Genomic DNA, 18,724 nt, shown 5'->3' on the forward strand with positions numbered 1-18,724 from the left:
ATTTTCTACCCTTCTTATAGATTGCTATGACCTGGGCCTTCTTCCAGTCCCATGGAACTTTCCACTGTTCCAATGATGTCTGATAGGTGATGGATAAGAATGGTGCTATATTTGTAGCATAGTCAACATATAATCTTACGGGGATATCGCCTGGGCCAGATGCCTTCCTAGCGTTTAAGGATTTTAACTGTTTTACAATCCCAGATACACTAAGCACTATGGCAGCCATCCTTGAGTTTGTTCCATAATTGAAAGGGGGAATGGTGGTGCAGTCCTCTAACGAAAATGAGTTTTTGAAAGCTAGGTTTGGAATTTCAGCCTTCTGTTTCTCACCATCTGTTACATTACCCATACAGTCAGCAAGATAAGGTATTGAATTATTTGTAGCGTTCATATATTTTACATACTACCAAAATTTTTTGGGGTATTGTTAGAATCTGCAGATAAAATATTGCTTTAAAATTCATTAAAAGAATCTCTCATTGACCTTTTGACAGCTGCTTTAATTTCGCATAATTTCTGTGAGCGGGGCAGTGACTACGTTTGAAACGACTGTGCAAAATTCTCTGCTTTCTCAGAAACTTCCTAATAAGTTTGTTGCACCAAGGTGGATCCTTTCCCTCCCCTATATTTTTGCTAGGCACATACTTCTCTAGCAAGTGGTGGACAATACATTTAAATTCCAACAAAAGATGCTCAATATCTTTGTGTCCCACAATGAATGCTTGGAGCTGACTACGAAGATATTATTTGCTTCACCAAACAAGAAAAAACCACTGACATAGAAGCCACAACGACATTACGGTCGCCAAGACCTCCTTCTAGATTAACTTCCTCAAAAAGATCACATCTGTTTGCCAACAAGATATCTAATATGTTCCCATCTCGAGTTGGTTTTCTAACCAATTGCTCAAGGTTGTATGTTGAGAGCGCTCCTGGAATAACTTTGCCCGAGTCTTTGCTTCTGCCCCCTGTGATAAACGTGTAATTTTCCCAGTCAATGGATGCCATATTAAAGTCTCCACCTAACACTAATGGATAATTTGGATATTTAATTACTATGTATTTAAGACTTTCCCTGAAATGTTCTGTGATGCTTGTTGAGGATGCTGGTGGTCTATAAAAACATCCTAATACAATGGTCAATCCTTGTCTGATTGACAGCTGTATCCACACTATTTCACAGTCCGACCCAGTATCGATCTCAACTGCGTTTAAACAGCTTTCAACTGCAATGAACACACTACCTCCCATAGCATCAGTCCTATCCTTCCTAAACATTGCCCAAGCCGAGTTAAATTTCACTGCTGTTTATGTCTGGTTTCAACACTGCTGTTTATTTCAGACAGTAACTCGGGGATCTTGCTACAGACACTTCGATAATTTACTAACATGAGGTTAGCATATTTAAATCCTTTGGCATGACCTGTTTAGGCAAACTAACAATTTTTAAAGTTGGCACACCCACATCAGTGTCACAAGCTTTTACTTTTTCAGGCCAACGGTTTGTTTCCCAAGGGGAGGAACCTAATCTAAAAAAACACCATGTGCATGCCACAAGTACTGTGCTACCTGTGTAGTTGCCTCCTGTGTGTAGAGCACCCCTGATCTATCAAGGAGTGTCTTACAACCTTCCACCCCATAGCATAGGTTGAGGAATCAACAATCATTTTCGTCACAGAGTTGACGTAGCCTCTGGTTTAAATTCTCCACTCGACTCCAAACCAGAGGACCTTGGTCCACCCTGGGTACGATGCTGCAGATCGTCAGCTTGGCTTCCACTCCTCGAGAGATGGAGGCCACCTCCACCAATTTAGCCAGCTGTTGAAAGGACCCAAGGATTTCCTCGGAACCCCAACGACAGGCATCATTGGTGACGACGTGCAACAATCTGCAGCTGGCTGCACCCCGCACACTTGATAGCCGCTGGAGGAGCCTCTTTCACATCCCGGACAAGGCCTCCGGCAAGCACACTGAGTGAACGTTTGACTCCTTCCCCACCCTAGCCACTATGTTCCTGAGGAGATCCATGACCCACCTAACATTGGAGCTACCAATAACTAACAAACCCCTACCCCCATGTGTCTGTCTGGACCTTGCTGAAGGAGATGCCACTATCCTGGCAGAATTCTGACCCAGCTCAGCCTCCTCCTCCCCTCCCCGCCCTCCAGCATCAGATAGCACACTGAATCTATTAGCAAAGTGCATGGGATTTGGCAGGAGCCTGCGCCCCTCATGCAGCCCTGAGACTCAAGACCTCGACACAGCCACACTTAGGTGAGAGTGGGCCGGCCACCTCAGTCGCACCTGAGGTCAGCTCAGTGACACAGAGCTGTGACATCACCCCCCTGCACATTAGTACAGCAGAGGCTGCCCCAGGCACCCCATCCTCACAGCACCTCAAGGTGGCACTCTGGAGCTTATTGACTGTGGCCAGCAAAGCTTCCAGCTGCATTTGGACTCCGGCCAACTCCTCCTGCATCCGTACACAACAGACACAGTCTCTATCCATCTAGCTAATAACTGATTTACTATAATAAACTTGAGGAAACCTACTGCCACACTAGGTGGCAGAAAGGACCCTCAACAATGAAAAACAATAAAAATGTATTGCAGAAGCTAGATCTGGTGCTTATTTTCCTGCTAGGGGCTGTATAGTGAATACGAAAGAATAAGACAGTGACCTACAGTAGACTGCTAGGGGGCTATCTAGTGAATATTACTAACAAATTAAACAGTAACCTACGGTAAGCTACACCTACTGATTATCCCTCGTATTTATAATGTAAACAAGCATTTACGTACACGCAAAAATGACCTGATAAAACTATAAAAACTGCTACCTCAAACGTATAAAGTCTAAATGACATTAATAAACGTAAATACCGAGTATAGTACACTGACAGATGCAGGTACAAAACAAAACCTTTAACTAACAATAAGAGTTCAGAATGCAAAGCACAAATACAAACTCTACTTTATAGGAACCAATGGGCCAGGCTGTTCCAACCGAGCTCCAGGGAGCCGGAGCGCTCCGGAGCGCTCACTGCGGCAGCTCGGAGCCCGCGTGGAGGGGGAAAGCGAATTCACTGCCCCCTGGCCGCATGCAGCCGCAACTGACGCAATAATCCGTGTTCAATGACAGCGGAAGCCCTGTACCTCTATTGGAGGATACCTTTCTATTCATTGACAGGGATGGCCGTCCACAATGTCTTGTATGTCATAAAGTATTTAATTCTGCAAAGAAGTACAATATACAATGACATTATACACGTCTTCATGCAGCGCACTACATCTACATCCATACTCCGCAAGCCACCTGACGGTGTGTGGCGGAGGGTACCCTGAGTACCTCTATCGGGTCTCCCTTCTATTCCAGTCTCGAATTGTTCGTGGAAAGAAGGATTGTCGGGTATGCTTCTGTGTGGTCTCTAATCTCTCTGATTTTATCCTCATGGTCTCTTCGCGAGATATACGTCGGAAGGAGCAATATACTGCTTGACTCTTCGGTGAAGGTATGTTCTCGAAACTTTAACAAAAGCCCGTACCGAGCTACTGAGCGTCTCTCCTGCAGAGTCTTACACTGGAGTTTATCTATCATCTCCGTAACACTTTCGCGATTACTAAGTGATCCTGTAACGAAGCGTGCTGCTCTCCGTTGGACCTTCTCTATCTCTTCTATCAACCCTATCTGGTACGGATCCCACACCACGATAAGGTAGAAGGCGTTGCACGCAGAGATCTGGTAACCAGGCTTAAGAACGACATACCAGGAGACATAGGTTTAACAACGGTTTCGTAGTACGGAGGGTATCAAAATATGCAACATAGTTCGCGTTCTGTAATGCGTTTATAATTTTCAGGTGAATGAGAGCGGAGAAAACACAACTGAATCTGCAATTCAAGCAAGCTACAGGGTCGCTCACATCATTGTGACGAGTGGCAAGCTATTTTCGGTGGGACCACTCGTAAAATCGTGCATGGTAGCAGTTGCTGAATGTTTGTTTCCAAGGGAGGTGCAGGCAATTGAAGGGGTTTACCTGTCGAACCAAACAATGTCTCGTCGAATCCTGGACACAGCAGCAGATTTAGAGACACAGCTCAGGAAAGAGGCGGAGAGCTTTGTTGCATTTTCGCTAGCGCTTGACGAAAGCACGGACATAACGGACTGTGCTCAGCTTGCAGTCTTTGTGCGTGGCGTCGACATGGAGCTGCAAGTAACTGAAGAGCTCTTGGATGTGGTACTATGATTACACCACAACAGGACGTGACATTTTTGAAGCTGTTTGTGAATCAGTGGACAATATGAATTTGCCGTGAGATAAGCTCCATTCTGCAGCGACAGACGGTGCACCACGAATGATCGGGCGTCACCAAGGATTTGCTTCTCGTTTGAAAAATAAACTCAGGGACGAATTCGGGAAAGACATTTGGACTCTTCATTGTTTTATACACCAAGAGGCACTGTGTGCTGAAACAGTAGGACTAGGTGGCGAAATGAAAGATGTCGTGAAGTGCGTGAATTTTGTGCGGCGTCACGGTATGAGTCATCGCCAATTCAAAGGATTCCTGAAAGATACGGAAGCGGAGTATGGGGATATACCTTACCACAGTACAGTTCGTTGGCTGAGTCGGGAAAAAGTTCTTAATGTTTTCTTTGCCATTCGTGAGGAAATATCCCTGTTTCTCGAAATGCTTTGTCTCAAAGATATAAAATGTATATCAGACCTGGCGTTCCTAGCTGACATAACTACGCATCTGAATAATTTAAATCTGTCATTGCAGGGCAAAGGGCAGCTAATCGTTGACATGCACGACCAGATCAAAGCGTTCATGGAAAAGTTACGTTTATTTGAGAGGCAGATGAGTAATGGGCATTTAACGTTCTTCAGTCGTCTTGCTTCTTTAAAACTGCCTGAAGATACTACTTTTGGTGATTACCAAGCAAAGTTAAAGCAGGTCATCACGTCGTTTGAAACACGATTCCGAGACCTCACTAGTTTGGAAATGGAACTTAAGGAGTTCAGCACTCCTTTTTCAGTTTCCGCCGATGACTTGTCATCGTCACTTCTATTGGAGATCATTGATTTGCAAAATTCAACTTTGTTGAAAGAGAGGTACTACAACACGTTGGATTTCTCACGATGGTATCATTCATTACAGCAAAAAACCTTTCCCAAGCTTCACAACAATGCCGCTCAGATCATGTGCATGTTTGGATCTACGTATTGTTGTGAGCAGCTTTTCTCAGCAATGAAAAGAGTAAAAAGTAAGGAACGATCGTTTCTTCAGGACGCAACAATGAAGGCCATCCTCCGCATTAACGCTGCGAACACTTTGACTCATGATATTTCCGATCTTGTAATGAAAAGAAAATGTCAAGGTACAGAGGCCCAATAAATTTAGTATGCAATTTCTTGTAAAACAGTTGTTTCTTATTTATTCCCTGAACATCGTATTTCCTGGCGAAGCATGTCACCACGTCTTAGCAGCTAACAGTATGAGGTTGTCGGACTTGTAAGACGCAGCTGGCACATCAGAACGCTTGCCTTGCCGCCTGCCTCCACCAGCCGTGCCACGTGCCGGCCCACTTGAATGGTCACAGCGAACGACACGGCTCCCTGGAGCAGGGAGCGCTCCACGGCTCACAACGGAGCCCACGAGCTGGAACAGCCTGCAATGGGCTTACAGTACACAATCCCTAAAGCCCACAACAAGCTTTCTGCTAACTAAACTGTATGTAAGTAGGTCTCAGAAGTTCTATTGTAACACTGATTTACTCAGACATTGTCGTGTAATACTAATTTACCACATATTTTACGTTTGCTTAACTGTTAACTGTCGCAGGTTGCGCTAATCAAACGTATACAAGCAAGGTTAGAATTCACTGTCAGTATCACTTTTCCTAATAAAACGTATAAGAACTGCTACCTTCAATGTATCGAGTCTAAATGACACTAATAAACGTAAATACTGAGTATTGTGCAATGACTTAATTGATAATCCCACATATTTAATGTCATTCAAGAATGTAAACAAACGTTTGCGTACACGCAAAATTGTCCTAAACAGAACCTTTGCTTATCTTATTCAGAAGCAAATAAGAACTGAAACCTTCAATTTATCACATCTATCTGACACTAATGCACGTGAATACTATAGAATATACAGCAAAAACAATTAATTGCTAGCTAAATCTTGTAACCCAGCAAGCGAAAAGCACTTGTAGTTGGCGTCAGGGCTGCCGAATTTTGTGCTGTTTGTGTCCCTTCACATTTCCATTCACTATCACTTTGGAAACAGTGAACCTAGGGATGTTCAGGAGTGTGTAAATCTCACAGACATATGACGCAAGTGCCACCCATTCACCTGACCACGTTCAAAGTCCGTGAGTTCCGCGGAGCGCCCCATTCTGCTCTCTCGCAATGTCTAATGACTACCAAGGTCACTGATATAGAGTACTTGGCAGTAAGTGGCAGCACAATCCACCTAATATCCTGTACGATTTGCAAAAATCAAAATTTTTAAGTGATTAGCTTTCTCAAAATCAGATGATAAGTATTTCATAGTGGCCAAATCACCGTTTCTCAGCACTGCTATCAACAACTGATAAGCAATACAGCCACAACACAGGTGCACTCACCACTGACTGCAAAGACCATGTCTGAAGCAATGAAAAGGTTTAATCCACTCACTTAGCACAAACTTCTCCTGAGCGCAATTTACATCCACTTTAATCTTTGTCCATAATTGCTCTATGTTAACCAAACTGGGATTAAATGACGTCCATTCATTGTCCGAGCAGAGTGCTAACAACTTCTTGCCTGGCCCTTCCAGTATAGAAACTCGCATAGCCTTCTTGGTAGATTTTTGACTTTAGTAACCATCGTGCCTGTGATGCCTGTACGGTGACATCGACAAGGTCGGGCCTATTTACAGCCATGAGCTGTAAAATATTTCCACTGTGTGTGGGTTGTCACACTAGTTGCACAATACAGTTTACAGAGAAAGTATTCAGCACTTCTTCTCAAGGCTGTCTGTCTGTACCACCTGTGAAGACTCCATACAAGTCCCAGTCTATACCTGGTATGTTAAAATACAGGGGACAGGCAAAATAATGTGAGCACCTGTACTTACTTGGGAATGGTTTATTAATAAGAGGTTGGACCCCATTTGCCCATAATACAGCTGTGATTCTTCTTGGAATACTGGCATATAATGATTGTATAGTCTCCAGTGGAATGCTATGCCACTCTTCGATCAGAACCTCTTCTAACTCCTATAGTGACGAGAAAGGCGGAAATCTGTTCCAGAGTGTGCACTCCAATACTTCCCGAAAGGGTCCGATAATGTTGAAGTCCGGGGACTGTGCTGGCCAGGGAAAGACGCTGCAGTTTAGTTGCATGCTCCTCATATCACAATTGTACTGTCCTGGCTGTGTGAATGGGTGCATTATCATCCTGAAATATGGTGTCATTGATGGAGAATGACATTTGAATCATGGGGCGCACTTGATCACATAATCGTTGGCTGTAACACGGCCCTTGAGAGTAATGATGGGACCAGCAGAATATCATGATATGGCTGCCCACACCATCATACTTCCACCACCATACTTAACTGTTGGAATCAAGCAATCAGGATTATAGACTTCTTTTGGCATTCTCCAGATGCAAACCCACCCTGATGTTGGTAATAATGAAAACATTAACTTGTCGGATCATATGATGTGCTTCCACTTATCAGACGTCCAAGATTTATGCTTCTAACACCATGTTTTACACTTCTTTGCACTGGTTGTCATCACTAATGGTTTTGGTATAGCATCTCGTCCATGAATATTTGCTTCATGGAGTTCACGGTGGACAGTGTCGATACATACATGGTCTAAAAAGATGGCTATTGATCTCTGCAGTCACTTTAGCCACCGTAGTTTTGTGCTGTTTTTACATAATTCGTGTTAGCGTATGAATATTTGTCATTTAGTTTTGATTTGCGCCCACTATTACGTTTACACGATGATGTCTTTCCCTGTTTTGTGTAGGCTTTCACGACTGTTGAAACAGTTGCTCTTGAAACATTCAATAGGTTCCTGATGCTCCAGCTAATCGGGCCTCCACAATCTGCCCTCTTTGGAAGTCTTAACTCTTCCATTGCACATCAACTTCAGCCTCTGAATGCAAATACAAAGTGTGCACTACTTGTACACAACCTGCACTCATACCTAGTCCATACTGAACATGCACATTCCAGCACGATACGTACCTTACCTGCTTTGTTTACCATTAAGCACAACCATCCCATTACTACCACTGTTCACATTATTTTGCCTATCCCCTGTATCTTTGAACTACTATATAGAGTCAGTCTGTAAACTCAAGAGCAAGCAGCGCTTTTGGTGGGGGAAGTGGCCTTTCCCGGAAGAACGTTGCCAATGGCCTACAGGGGCACCCAAAATCTGTTGCCCATTACCTGTCTAGAGGTGTAGATCGGCGTGCAGTGATATACGTCATTTCTGTTTGTATGATCTTAGTTGCCAGTGTCTGTTAACTTTGTATACTTACTGATATATTTTGATTTCCGGAAGTGATGGATAACCATCTAGCATTGCAAGAAAATTTGCAGAATATGAGGATGAGGAGGTATTTGCGGAGTAACGAGCATTCGACTGTCTCTAACGTTGTTGCATCGTGTATTACAGAGGCGACACAAAAAGAACTGTTGGCTAATATTACCAGTCACACTCAAAGGGCTGCAATTTATGCAAACGTCAGCCTCGTCCAATAGGACGCATAAGGAAGGAACGCGAAAATAAGTTGCGTGGTTTAGTGGAATCGCCACGAAGGAAAACTAATAATCCTGGGAGGAAACCGATCGTTATAGACAGTTTCAAAATCACATAAAACCTTTGATGCTTATGGAACACTAGATCTCTAGCCCGGTCACTATTCACCTGAATAATGCCTGAAATTTGTGCGCAATAGCTATTCTAAACACTGCTGAAATTTTTTTCGAAACATGTACATCGATTCTGGACTTTTAAGCAAAAAGCTTGACATACGAGATGCGTTCACATATTAATTTTGATTTTTTTGTAAGAAATTTATTTGTTAATCTACAGCAATTCTATCCTCTTCAAAATATTCCCCATTATATACTATATACTTGTGCCAGTGCTTTTTCCAATTCCCAAAATTCTTTAGGAACTGTTTCTTCGGGTTAGTTTATAGGTCTCTTAACTGTGCATTTTTAATCTCATCCATGCTTGTAAAACTGCTGTCTTTTAAGGCCTGCTTTGAAATGTTGATACCACTTGTATTCCCTTGGTTCACTTATAACAGGTTCACCAAAAGCAATATTTAACATCCGTAAAAATTTCACACACTTTATTCAATTCCTATAACAAAATTTAACACAGATTCTCTAATCTATTTTTATACAAAACAAATAATCGTTGATGCTACCAAAACACATGTAACCTTTTTGACAGCTAACAACGGAGTAAATACCCAATATGCATAACATTGAACACACAGTTTTGAGACATGTTTACGAAGACAGTGACAAAAAGTAGTGCAAATCGGACTAATACAACACGCAAAATTATAAATTTCTGCTTACTTTTCAAACACTCTTCGTGTTGCAAAAATTGTTAAGTTTCAGTGCAGTCCTTCTACCTTTTAGTAGAAACACAAAGTAAGAACAAGCCTCAAATTCTACAGATTGGTTGCATTATATGGGGTTCGTTTAACGAATAGCAATAGAGGAACATACAATACATTCACATGAACAGGCATTTGGTTCTATGTTTGTAGTACAATCCTGACTTCCATTCTTATATTCATATTATTTACTCTATAATGTTGTGTTTTGGAAGAAGGTATCGTTTTTTGTATTCCTTATGGTCTTAATAGATTTGTCTAAAAATGAACGCAGCCAAGACATATGTGTTCACGGCGTCGCCACAGATTTAAAGCGCGCACCGCGACAGGGCCAGGACTACGTTGTGAAACAGCCTGTAGAAGCGCCTTGTGACGTAGCTGGATTGGCAGAGTGGGGGCTCGCTCGCTCTTCAGTTTACCGACAGACTATACCTGGTAGTTTAAAATCTCTTTAAACTACTATTCATTGATCAACATACATCTGTGCTACTGAGCAAAGACTTTCTTTGAATGATTCCACAACTGTGACAGTGGACTTGAATAGTTAGTATAGACATTCGATGATTAATTTGAGTTCGTCTATGCCTTTTACTCACACCCAGAAAGCTTCACAGTCAGACAAAATTTCAGCTTTTATAAGGTATCATATTTTTGTTGGTAGAAATGAACACTATCCCTTCTAAAACATCTACTCTATCTTTTCGATAGAAGTTCCACGCTTACATAGTATTTTGGAACTTTCTACTTCAGTTTAATCCAGCTCTCAGCAACAGGGTAGAATTTGAATGCGACATCTTTATTCAAGGGCTGTAAATTCAGTGGCTTTGTTACAAATGCTTCGGCAGTTTAGTGTCAAAATCTAGAAAGCAAATCTGCTTTTGTTCTCTGGGTGCTGACTGGGGAGCATTTATTGCAACCAGCCTATATAGATTATACAGCTTAAACAGGAAACATGAATGGGAACACACAGGGATCATTAAAGTAAGAGAGATTACAGTGCATACCAAGATATACATGCAATTTTTCCTCTCACTCTGTAAGTAAAGGAAATAGGACAAGCAGTAACTTTTTCTGGTATGTACCACCCCCCATGCACTACACAGTTGCTTTCAGAGCATGTATGCAGAGAGAGTCTCTATCCAACTTCTCGTATAATAACTTTTATGCACACTATGTATAATGATTTTCTGTGTGGGCAAGCACATTGAAAAACCTACTTACACTCCGGTCAGGGCCACATACAGCAACACCAAGTCCATCACACAGCTATCAGTCAGAAGTACTGTCAGAGTTATTACCTACTCCAGGCACCACCAATACCTTGTGGTAGAGTTTCCAGTGAAACACAACAGCAGTGAGCTATTAGACATTTCCAGGTGTTCATTTATTTCCTCAGCTGACATGAAAACAAAACTTAGTTCCCTAAAAATAAATTTGTGTATTGCTGTCGTAATTTCCTGGTCGGTAAATGTCGACTGAACTGTACATTGTGATCAAGTATCAAGAGCATATCGCATAGCGACACCTGACAGGTTTTTTTTCCTTTTTTTTTTTGGGGGGGTGGGGGGTGGGGGGATATGTTAGAATCAATAAACAGAAACATGAAGCAGTATTTTTTATATCACACTCACTACATTTTCAGAGAATGTATTAATGCAAATTTTTCCTCACCTCAAACCAACAGCTATGTCCCCATTTGGCAAGGAAGTTGCACACCATGCACTCTGACAAGGTAGATTAATTGTCTGAAGACAATCATCTTCATCCCATAATTTAAGGCATGCATCTTCACCACAGGACATAAATATGTTCTCGCCATATGAAAACAAGGCAACACTGAAATTAAAGGGTAAAAACATATCAGTACATGAAGGAATAATGTTCAGATTAACATCATATCATAGATTTGAATCCCTAATGCACATCTATCAAGAATGGTAGCATTTACAAATTTATGAGCACAAGTAATCTGTAATCAATTCGAGTTACAGGACAGCTATCAGCACCGAGTTCGTGACAGCTATTTTCTGCTTTATCCACGAGGGGTAGGCAAATGGAAACCTAACATCCGTCACAATGTGAGCATGGAATGATTCTACGCAAAGGTAGTCACCACAGGCATTACGACATTTATCCCACAGGGAGACAGTATGACCAATTTCAGTTTCTTAGAACACAGTCAGCCACTGACAGATCCAAAACTGCACCCACTCTTGCACTTCCCTGTCTGGCTGAAACCAATGCCCATACATCTGTCTTCAGGTTGTCAAAGATGTGAAAATAGCACTTTGAATGGTCCAGGCAATACGGAGGATGTTTTAGTGTTTCCCAACCAAATTGCTGAAGCCTATCCTTCGTCCAGTTGGCAGTGTGGGACCGAGCATTATCATGCATCAGGATGTTTCTGTCCAACAGCAATCCTGGGTGTTTTGACTTTATGGCACATCACAGTGATGTGCACCGACTGTCGTTCCACGCTCAAGAAACTCAATGAGTTGAGGGCTCCTGTAGCCGAAGGAGGTGGTCATCATGACTTTACTGTAACCTGTGTAAACAGCTTTGGATTTCTTTGGCAGGGGAGATGTTGGCTGTTTCTACTGTTTGCCCTTGGGCTGTCCAAATGCTGTCTGATGGAATAATCCTGTTGCATGATAACACCTGAAATTTGGCATCTTATTGAATGCTGCATATCATACAGTAACCTGCCACAACATTTCCACACATTTAAAAACTAAAGCAGACCTAACCAGCATTCCACAAGAAAATATTCTTATTTACCAACTTTTAAATTATTACTCCTGTCAACATTCAGTTGTGGTGTCATACACAATCATTAACCTAGCTCAAGGTTGATGTGTCACCTTCCCTCTCACTCCACTTGAGTAATGGCTGTCTGATGCTTCCAAATTATGGGGGAGGGCACATCACACTCCTGAAGGTTGGAGTGATTGGATGGCTAAGTTTAGGCAGAGACCCAGTTCCACAGTGTACAATGTGGAACTCATGCATGATGCCAACTGTCCAAGAGGCAACTCTATTAATATGAGTGCAATCTGACTCCTGGCACAACGATGGTTGTTGGTTGTTTGAGGTTTACGGGACCAAACAGCAAGGTCATCAGTCCCTTGTTTCAAATGTGGTCCATTCCGCTAATGTGACATCTCAGGAAAGTCAGAACAATAAAAGGGAAAAGGCTAAAAACATAAAGGGGCAGTCATGTTGTCAATGGTAAAAACAAAACGAGGGACGTCAGCAAGAGAACGAACCCAACGCTATGCTCAAGCAGCATAGGCAAGACCACCTGTGACTTAAAAGGTACAACTGCTAGAATGTAGAAAGTACGTATGGGAATAGGAGACTAACCAAGCCTTAAAAAAAAGGGTAAAAACAGAGTAAAAGGGGAAGAAAAGAGGATTTCGGTCAGGGAGGTGAATCAGGAATCTCCGAACACTGCTTACAGTGGGAGACACCCAAACATTCACCGCCCTGCCCCAATACCAGAGAGAGATTAAAAACCTTAAAACTGAGAATAAAAACCACTTTCCCGGAGGAAACCGAGAACCAGAGAGACCATCCGGGAATCGTCAGCAAACATCAAAGGTATAGTGTGGGGGAGTCTGTACTTAGCACCCAGAGCCAAAAGAAGGGGGCATTCAACCAAAATGTGGGCTACCGACTGGAAGGCTCCACAACCACAAAGTGGGGGTGACTCATCACGCAAAAGAAAACCATGGGTCAGCCTGCTATGGCCAATGCGGAGACGACACAGTGTGGTCGAGCCCTTTTGGGAGAGGCGAAAGGAAGAACGCCACGGGCCCCAAAGGAAGTCAATGGAACAAGCAGCACGGTGAATATCAGCGAGATGGTCATAGATGGCAGAGATCAAGGGATGGCGCAAAAAACATCGGTCAATAGCAAGAAGGCCACTCATCGAGTCCGTACATAACAAAACGCGGTTGTGTTGGGACTGTTTAATAAAGGTAAGGGCCTGGGAAATTGCCATCAATTCCACAGTAAACACCCCACATGTAGGTGGCAGCAGACGATTTTCCGTTCCGACAGAGGATGTGAAGGCATACCCCACATGATCAGCAGATTTAGAGTCATCAGTGTAAAAAACAACAGCATCCCGAAACTTCCATAAAATTTGGCGGAAAAAGGAACGGAACACCACCGTTGGATCTCAGCGGAGATCCATCCGAATTCGAGGCCGAGGAACTAACCAAGGAGAGGGGGCTGGGGAGGGGGGGGGGGGGAGTGAGGAAGGCAGGACAAAGAAGGAAACTGAAAATCACGGCAAAGAGACGCAAGGCGGAGCCCAAACGGTAAACCCGCCTGAGGGCGGGAGTCGGGTGGGTGACGTCCATAGTCTGGGAACAGGATAGAATAGGAAGGATGAGTGGGAGAGGAACAGATAGTGAGTGCATAAGACACCAGAAGCTGGGACCACCGAACAGAAAGGGGGGGATCCCGGCTTCAACCAGGAGACTATCAACAGGACTAGTAGGGAAGGCACCTGTGGCCAAACGGATACCACGATGGTGGACTGGATCCAGCTCGTGCAGTGTGGAAGGAGCAGGTGAACCATAAACTTGACAACCATAGTCCAAGCGAGACAGAACTAGAGCACGATAAAGACGGAGAAGGAGGGAACGGTCTGCACCCCAAGAGGAGTGGGCACGGAAGCGAAGGACATTGAGTTTACGGAAACATCCTACCTTCAGATGTCTGATATGGGGCAGCCAAGTGAGCTTGTTGTCAAAAAGAAGACCCAGGAAACGAAACTGTGGGACCACAGGCAATCGGTGGGCATCAAGATAGAGCTCTGGATCAGGGTGGATCGTAGTACGGCGACAGAAGTGGACCACCCGCGATTTTAGGGGAGAGAATTGGAACCCATGTGAGAGGGTACATGCAGAAGCACGCCGTATAGCTCCCTGGAGCTGCCGTTCTGCAGATGCCATCGAAGAGGAACTAACCCAAATGCAGAAATCATCCACATACAGGGTAGGGGCGACCAAACGACCGACAGATGCGACAAGTCCATCGATAGCAATGAGGAAAAGAAGGACACTCAAGACAGAACTCTGTGGGATGCCCATCTCCTGGACCTGTGGAGAACTAAAAACAGTACCAACTCGAACTCTGAATGACCGATGGAACAGGAACTGTCGGATAAAAATCGGGAGTGGGCCCCGAATACCCCACTGATGAAGGTTAAGTGAGATGTGATGGCGCCAGGCCGTGTCATAGGCCTTGCGAAGGTCAAAAAACATTGCAACCAAATGGCGGCGCTGGAAAAAAACCTGCCGAACTGTGGATTCCAAGCGAAGTAAATGATCGATTGGAGACCGCCCCTCTCGAAAGCCACACTGGTAAGGGGACAATAGATCCCGAGATTCGAGGACACAATTGAGCCGACGGGCTACCATCCGTTCAAGTAACTTACAAACAACATTGGTCAAACTAATTGGCCGATAGCTGTCAACAGATAAGGGGTTCTTACCAGGCTTAAGGACAGGAACCACGATGCTATCCCTCCACTGAGAAGGGAAGTCACCCTGGAGCCAGATACGGTTAAACACCTGAAGAAGATGTTGCTGTTGTGGAGCACTGAGATGGTGAAGCAGTTGGTTATGAATGGAATCTGGGCCGGGGGCTGTATCATGAGAAGAAGAAAGTGCAGAAAGAAATTCCCATTCATTAAAAGGTTCGTTGTAAGATTCTGACTCACAAGGGGTAAAACATAAGGTGGAAGCTTCAGCCCGCTGTTTCAGGTGCAGGAAAGCAGCTGGATAGGAAGCTGATGCTGAGGCCACTGCAAAATGGGTCGCAAGATGTTCTACAAGAACTAATGGGTCCGTACAAAGGCCATTTGGAAGGTGAAGGCCTGGGAGGGTGGACTGCCGATGGCAACCTTGGAGAGAGCGAAGTGTAGCCCATACACGTGACAGAGGGACAGTAGAACCAAGGGAAGAAACGAATCATTCCCAACATCATCAATACAACCCGACAAAGAGGGAGAAAACACGACCTGTGCAGTGTATAGAGGCCAATCGGCGCGTTGGAAAGACCAACTAGGTAACCTGTCCATCGGGGAGCGGGAAGGGAGCGAGATAATCAACGGGAAATGGTCACTATCACAAAGGTCGTTGTGTGGCAGCCAGCGTAATGAAGGGAGGAGAGAGGGAGAAGAAAGAGAAAGATCAATGGCAGAAAAAGTACCATGACCGGCACTGAAATGAGTAGGGGAGCCATCATTAAGAAGGCACAAGTCGTGGTCTGCAATAAACTGGTCTATAAGAAGACCTCGTCTAGATGGAAAGGCACTGCCCCACAAGGGATGATGAGCATTAAAATCCCCAAGGAGGAGGAAGAGAGGAGGAAGTTGCTGAAGAAGGGCAGTTAAGGCAGCAGGTGTAAGAGTCCTGCCAGGAGGGAGATAAAGATTGAAAACTGTGACCGCAGAGTCTAGGTGGACCGTACCAGCAACTGCTTCCAATGTAGTTTGAAGAGGAATCCACGTGCTAGCAATGTTTGTACGGACCAACGTACAAACACCACCAGAAGCCCGCAGGGGTCCGACCCGATTTCGACAGAAAACACGAAACCCATGGAGGGCCGGTGAGTGAGAATCAGTAAAATGAGATTCCTGGAGAACCACACAAGATGCAGAGTAAGACGAAAGAAGGGATTTCAATTCCGGAAGGTGACGATATATCCATTACAATTCCATTGCAGAACCACAGAACGATGATTTAAATGGGGGCTGAACACGCTAAAGCCACTCATACCGCCGGGTCCCCACCCATCACCAACAAGGAGGGGGCCACATCCATGAACGACAGGTCAGAATCCGGTTGCGAAGTCGGGGAAGGGACCTCTGGTGAAACCAGAGGCTCTTTGTCCCGGGACTTATGTTTCTTCTACTTTTCAGGCTGAGATCGAGGAGGGCTGTGTGGCATAAAGGAGCCAGCTGCAGCAAGATCAGGAACAGAAAGAGACCGGGCGACCTGGGGGCCGACAGACCGCGGCTCTCGCGGTCGTCGCGCTGCAGCAGACCTTTGGCCTGGAAGGTGCCGGGAAGGGGCATCCCGGGAGAGGCGCCCTTGACCAGCAGACGCAGAAGGAGCAGGACACTTCTCCAGCTGGGGCGGGGGAGCAACGCCCAGAGGAGAAGGTGTGGGAGCCACACGGGAGGGGGGGAGGAGAGGGGTCCGGGATGGGGGTAAGGAAGGGGGAGGAAGGGGTGAAGATGTAACCAAGGCGTAACTAGATGTCATGGACACAGGATGAAGACGTGTATATTTCTTACAGGCTTCTGTGTAGGTTAAACGATCGAGGGACTTATACTCCTGTTTCTTCTTTTCCTTCTTATATACTGGGCAATCTGGTGAACGTGGAGAATGACTACCATGACAATTTACACACACAGGAGGGGGAACACAGGGACTCCCCTCATGGAGTGGACGTCCACAGTCACCACAGAGGGCCGACAGACCGCGGCTCTCGTGGTCGTCGCGCGGCAGCAGACCTTTGGCCTGGAAGGTGCCGGGAAGGGGCATCCCGGGAGAGGCGCCCTTGACCAGCAGACGCCTGTGAACAGCGGGAAGACGTGTACAAAACGCAAGCACTTAAAACATCTCATAGGAGGTGGGATGTACGGCTTCACATCACATCGATAAACCATAATCTTTACTTCTCTGGGAGGGTATCCCCTTCAAAGGCCAGGATAAAGGCACCAGTATCAATGCGATTGATACTGGTGCCGAACAAAGTGAACACCCCGCCGTCTGAGATTGTCCCGAAGTTCCTCATCAGTTTGAAGGCTGAGGTCCCTGTGAAAAATCACACCTTGTACCATATTTAGAGACTGGTGGGGGGTAATGGACACAGGAGCTGTGCCAAGATGGGTACAGGCATGAAGGGCCGCAGGTTGGGCAGCTGAAGCAGTTTTGATCAGCAACGAACCCGACCGCATCTTACTCAGGCAGTCCACTTCGCCAAACTTGTCTTCAATGTGTTCCACAAAGAATAAAGGTTTGGTATTGGTGAAAGTATCTCCATCAGTCCTGGTGCAAACTAGATAACGGGGGAAAGGTTTCGCCCCTAGCCGACAGGCCTGACCCTCTTCCCAGGGGGTAGCCATGGAAGGGAAGGCCGAAGGGGCAAGAGAAGAAGCACTTGAAGAATCAGTTCCACGCAGAGAGACGGCCACAGAAGAACGGCCAGAGTTCTAGACCTGTATGCGTTTCATTTGCATAGCGTCCGCCCTGATACCACCCACTCCGATCAGGGGCTCTCCTCACGGGCGCCACCCAGCCACAGCAAGGGCCGTCTGGCACGGTGGCCATTACCAGGAGTTCGATGCTCCAGGATGACTAGCAACCACTCCAAGGTATGCATGAGGAGGTCACAGCTCAGGTATCAGAAGTGTGATCCCTGTGTGTTCAGGGGGCTCAACCAAAAGGGTACATAGCGACCCCACCACACGGGCTCGCTACCGTGCTGGCTATGCACCCTAGCATCAGACAACGACGTGAAAGAAAAGGTGGAATGTACTAGGAGGGCGCACGTCGGAGACACTAGGTAAGGTGCTCTTCCCCAAATGGCTTACACTATGGAGGAGAAATTTTGTAATGGAGGTCAAACCCCAGAGGGGGACCAAAAAATGCCAAAAGGAGGAGATGATTACGCAACAAAGCCGGATTGTAAAACCAACAGAACCAGGAGGATAGCGGGGGCCAACATAAGCAAGGACACCAAGAGAGGGAGAGGAGAGGGCGACGGGAAAGGAGCAAAGAGGGGAAAGGAGGGGAAGGGGAAGGAAATGCAGCCCTGGAGAGAAAGAAGGCTGCAACAGCTCGAGGCCCGTGCTCGCCACGCACGTATCCACAAAAGAGTTGTGGACCTCCTGGGGGTCTGGCACAACGAGTTCGCCCCAGAGAGCACCAACAACCTCCTCGGAGGGAGGACAACAGCTCAGAGGATAACAGCACCTGACAGAGGATGGGTGGCTTCAAACAGTGTCTAACCCAGGGTGGGTAGCTCAGCCTGACTGG

General features: G+C 45.4%; 1 protein-coding gene across 1 annotated transcript in view; it reads right to left on the reverse strand.

Moving 5' to 3' along the window:
- LOC126470054 (phospholipase A-2-activating protein) overlaps positions 1–18,724 on the reverse strand; it is a 137,398-nt gene that overhangs the window by 81,124 nt on the left and 37,550 nt on the right. The window contains exon 5 of the mRNA XM_050097559.1: positions 11,334–11,498. Within this exon, the coding sequence (XP_049953516.1) occupies positions 11,334–11,498 (165 nt within the window). The remainder of the gene's footprint in view (positions 1–11,333; positions 11,499–18,724) is intronic.

The sequence above is a fragment of the Schistocerca serialis genome, chromosome 3 (assembly GCF_023864345.2).
Source record: "Schistocerca serialis cubense isolate TAMUIC-IGC-003099 chromosome 3, iqSchSeri2.2, whole genome shotgun sequence".
Lineage (NCBI taxonomy): Eukaryota > Metazoa > Arthropoda > Insecta > Orthoptera > Acrididae > Schistocerca > Schistocerca serialis.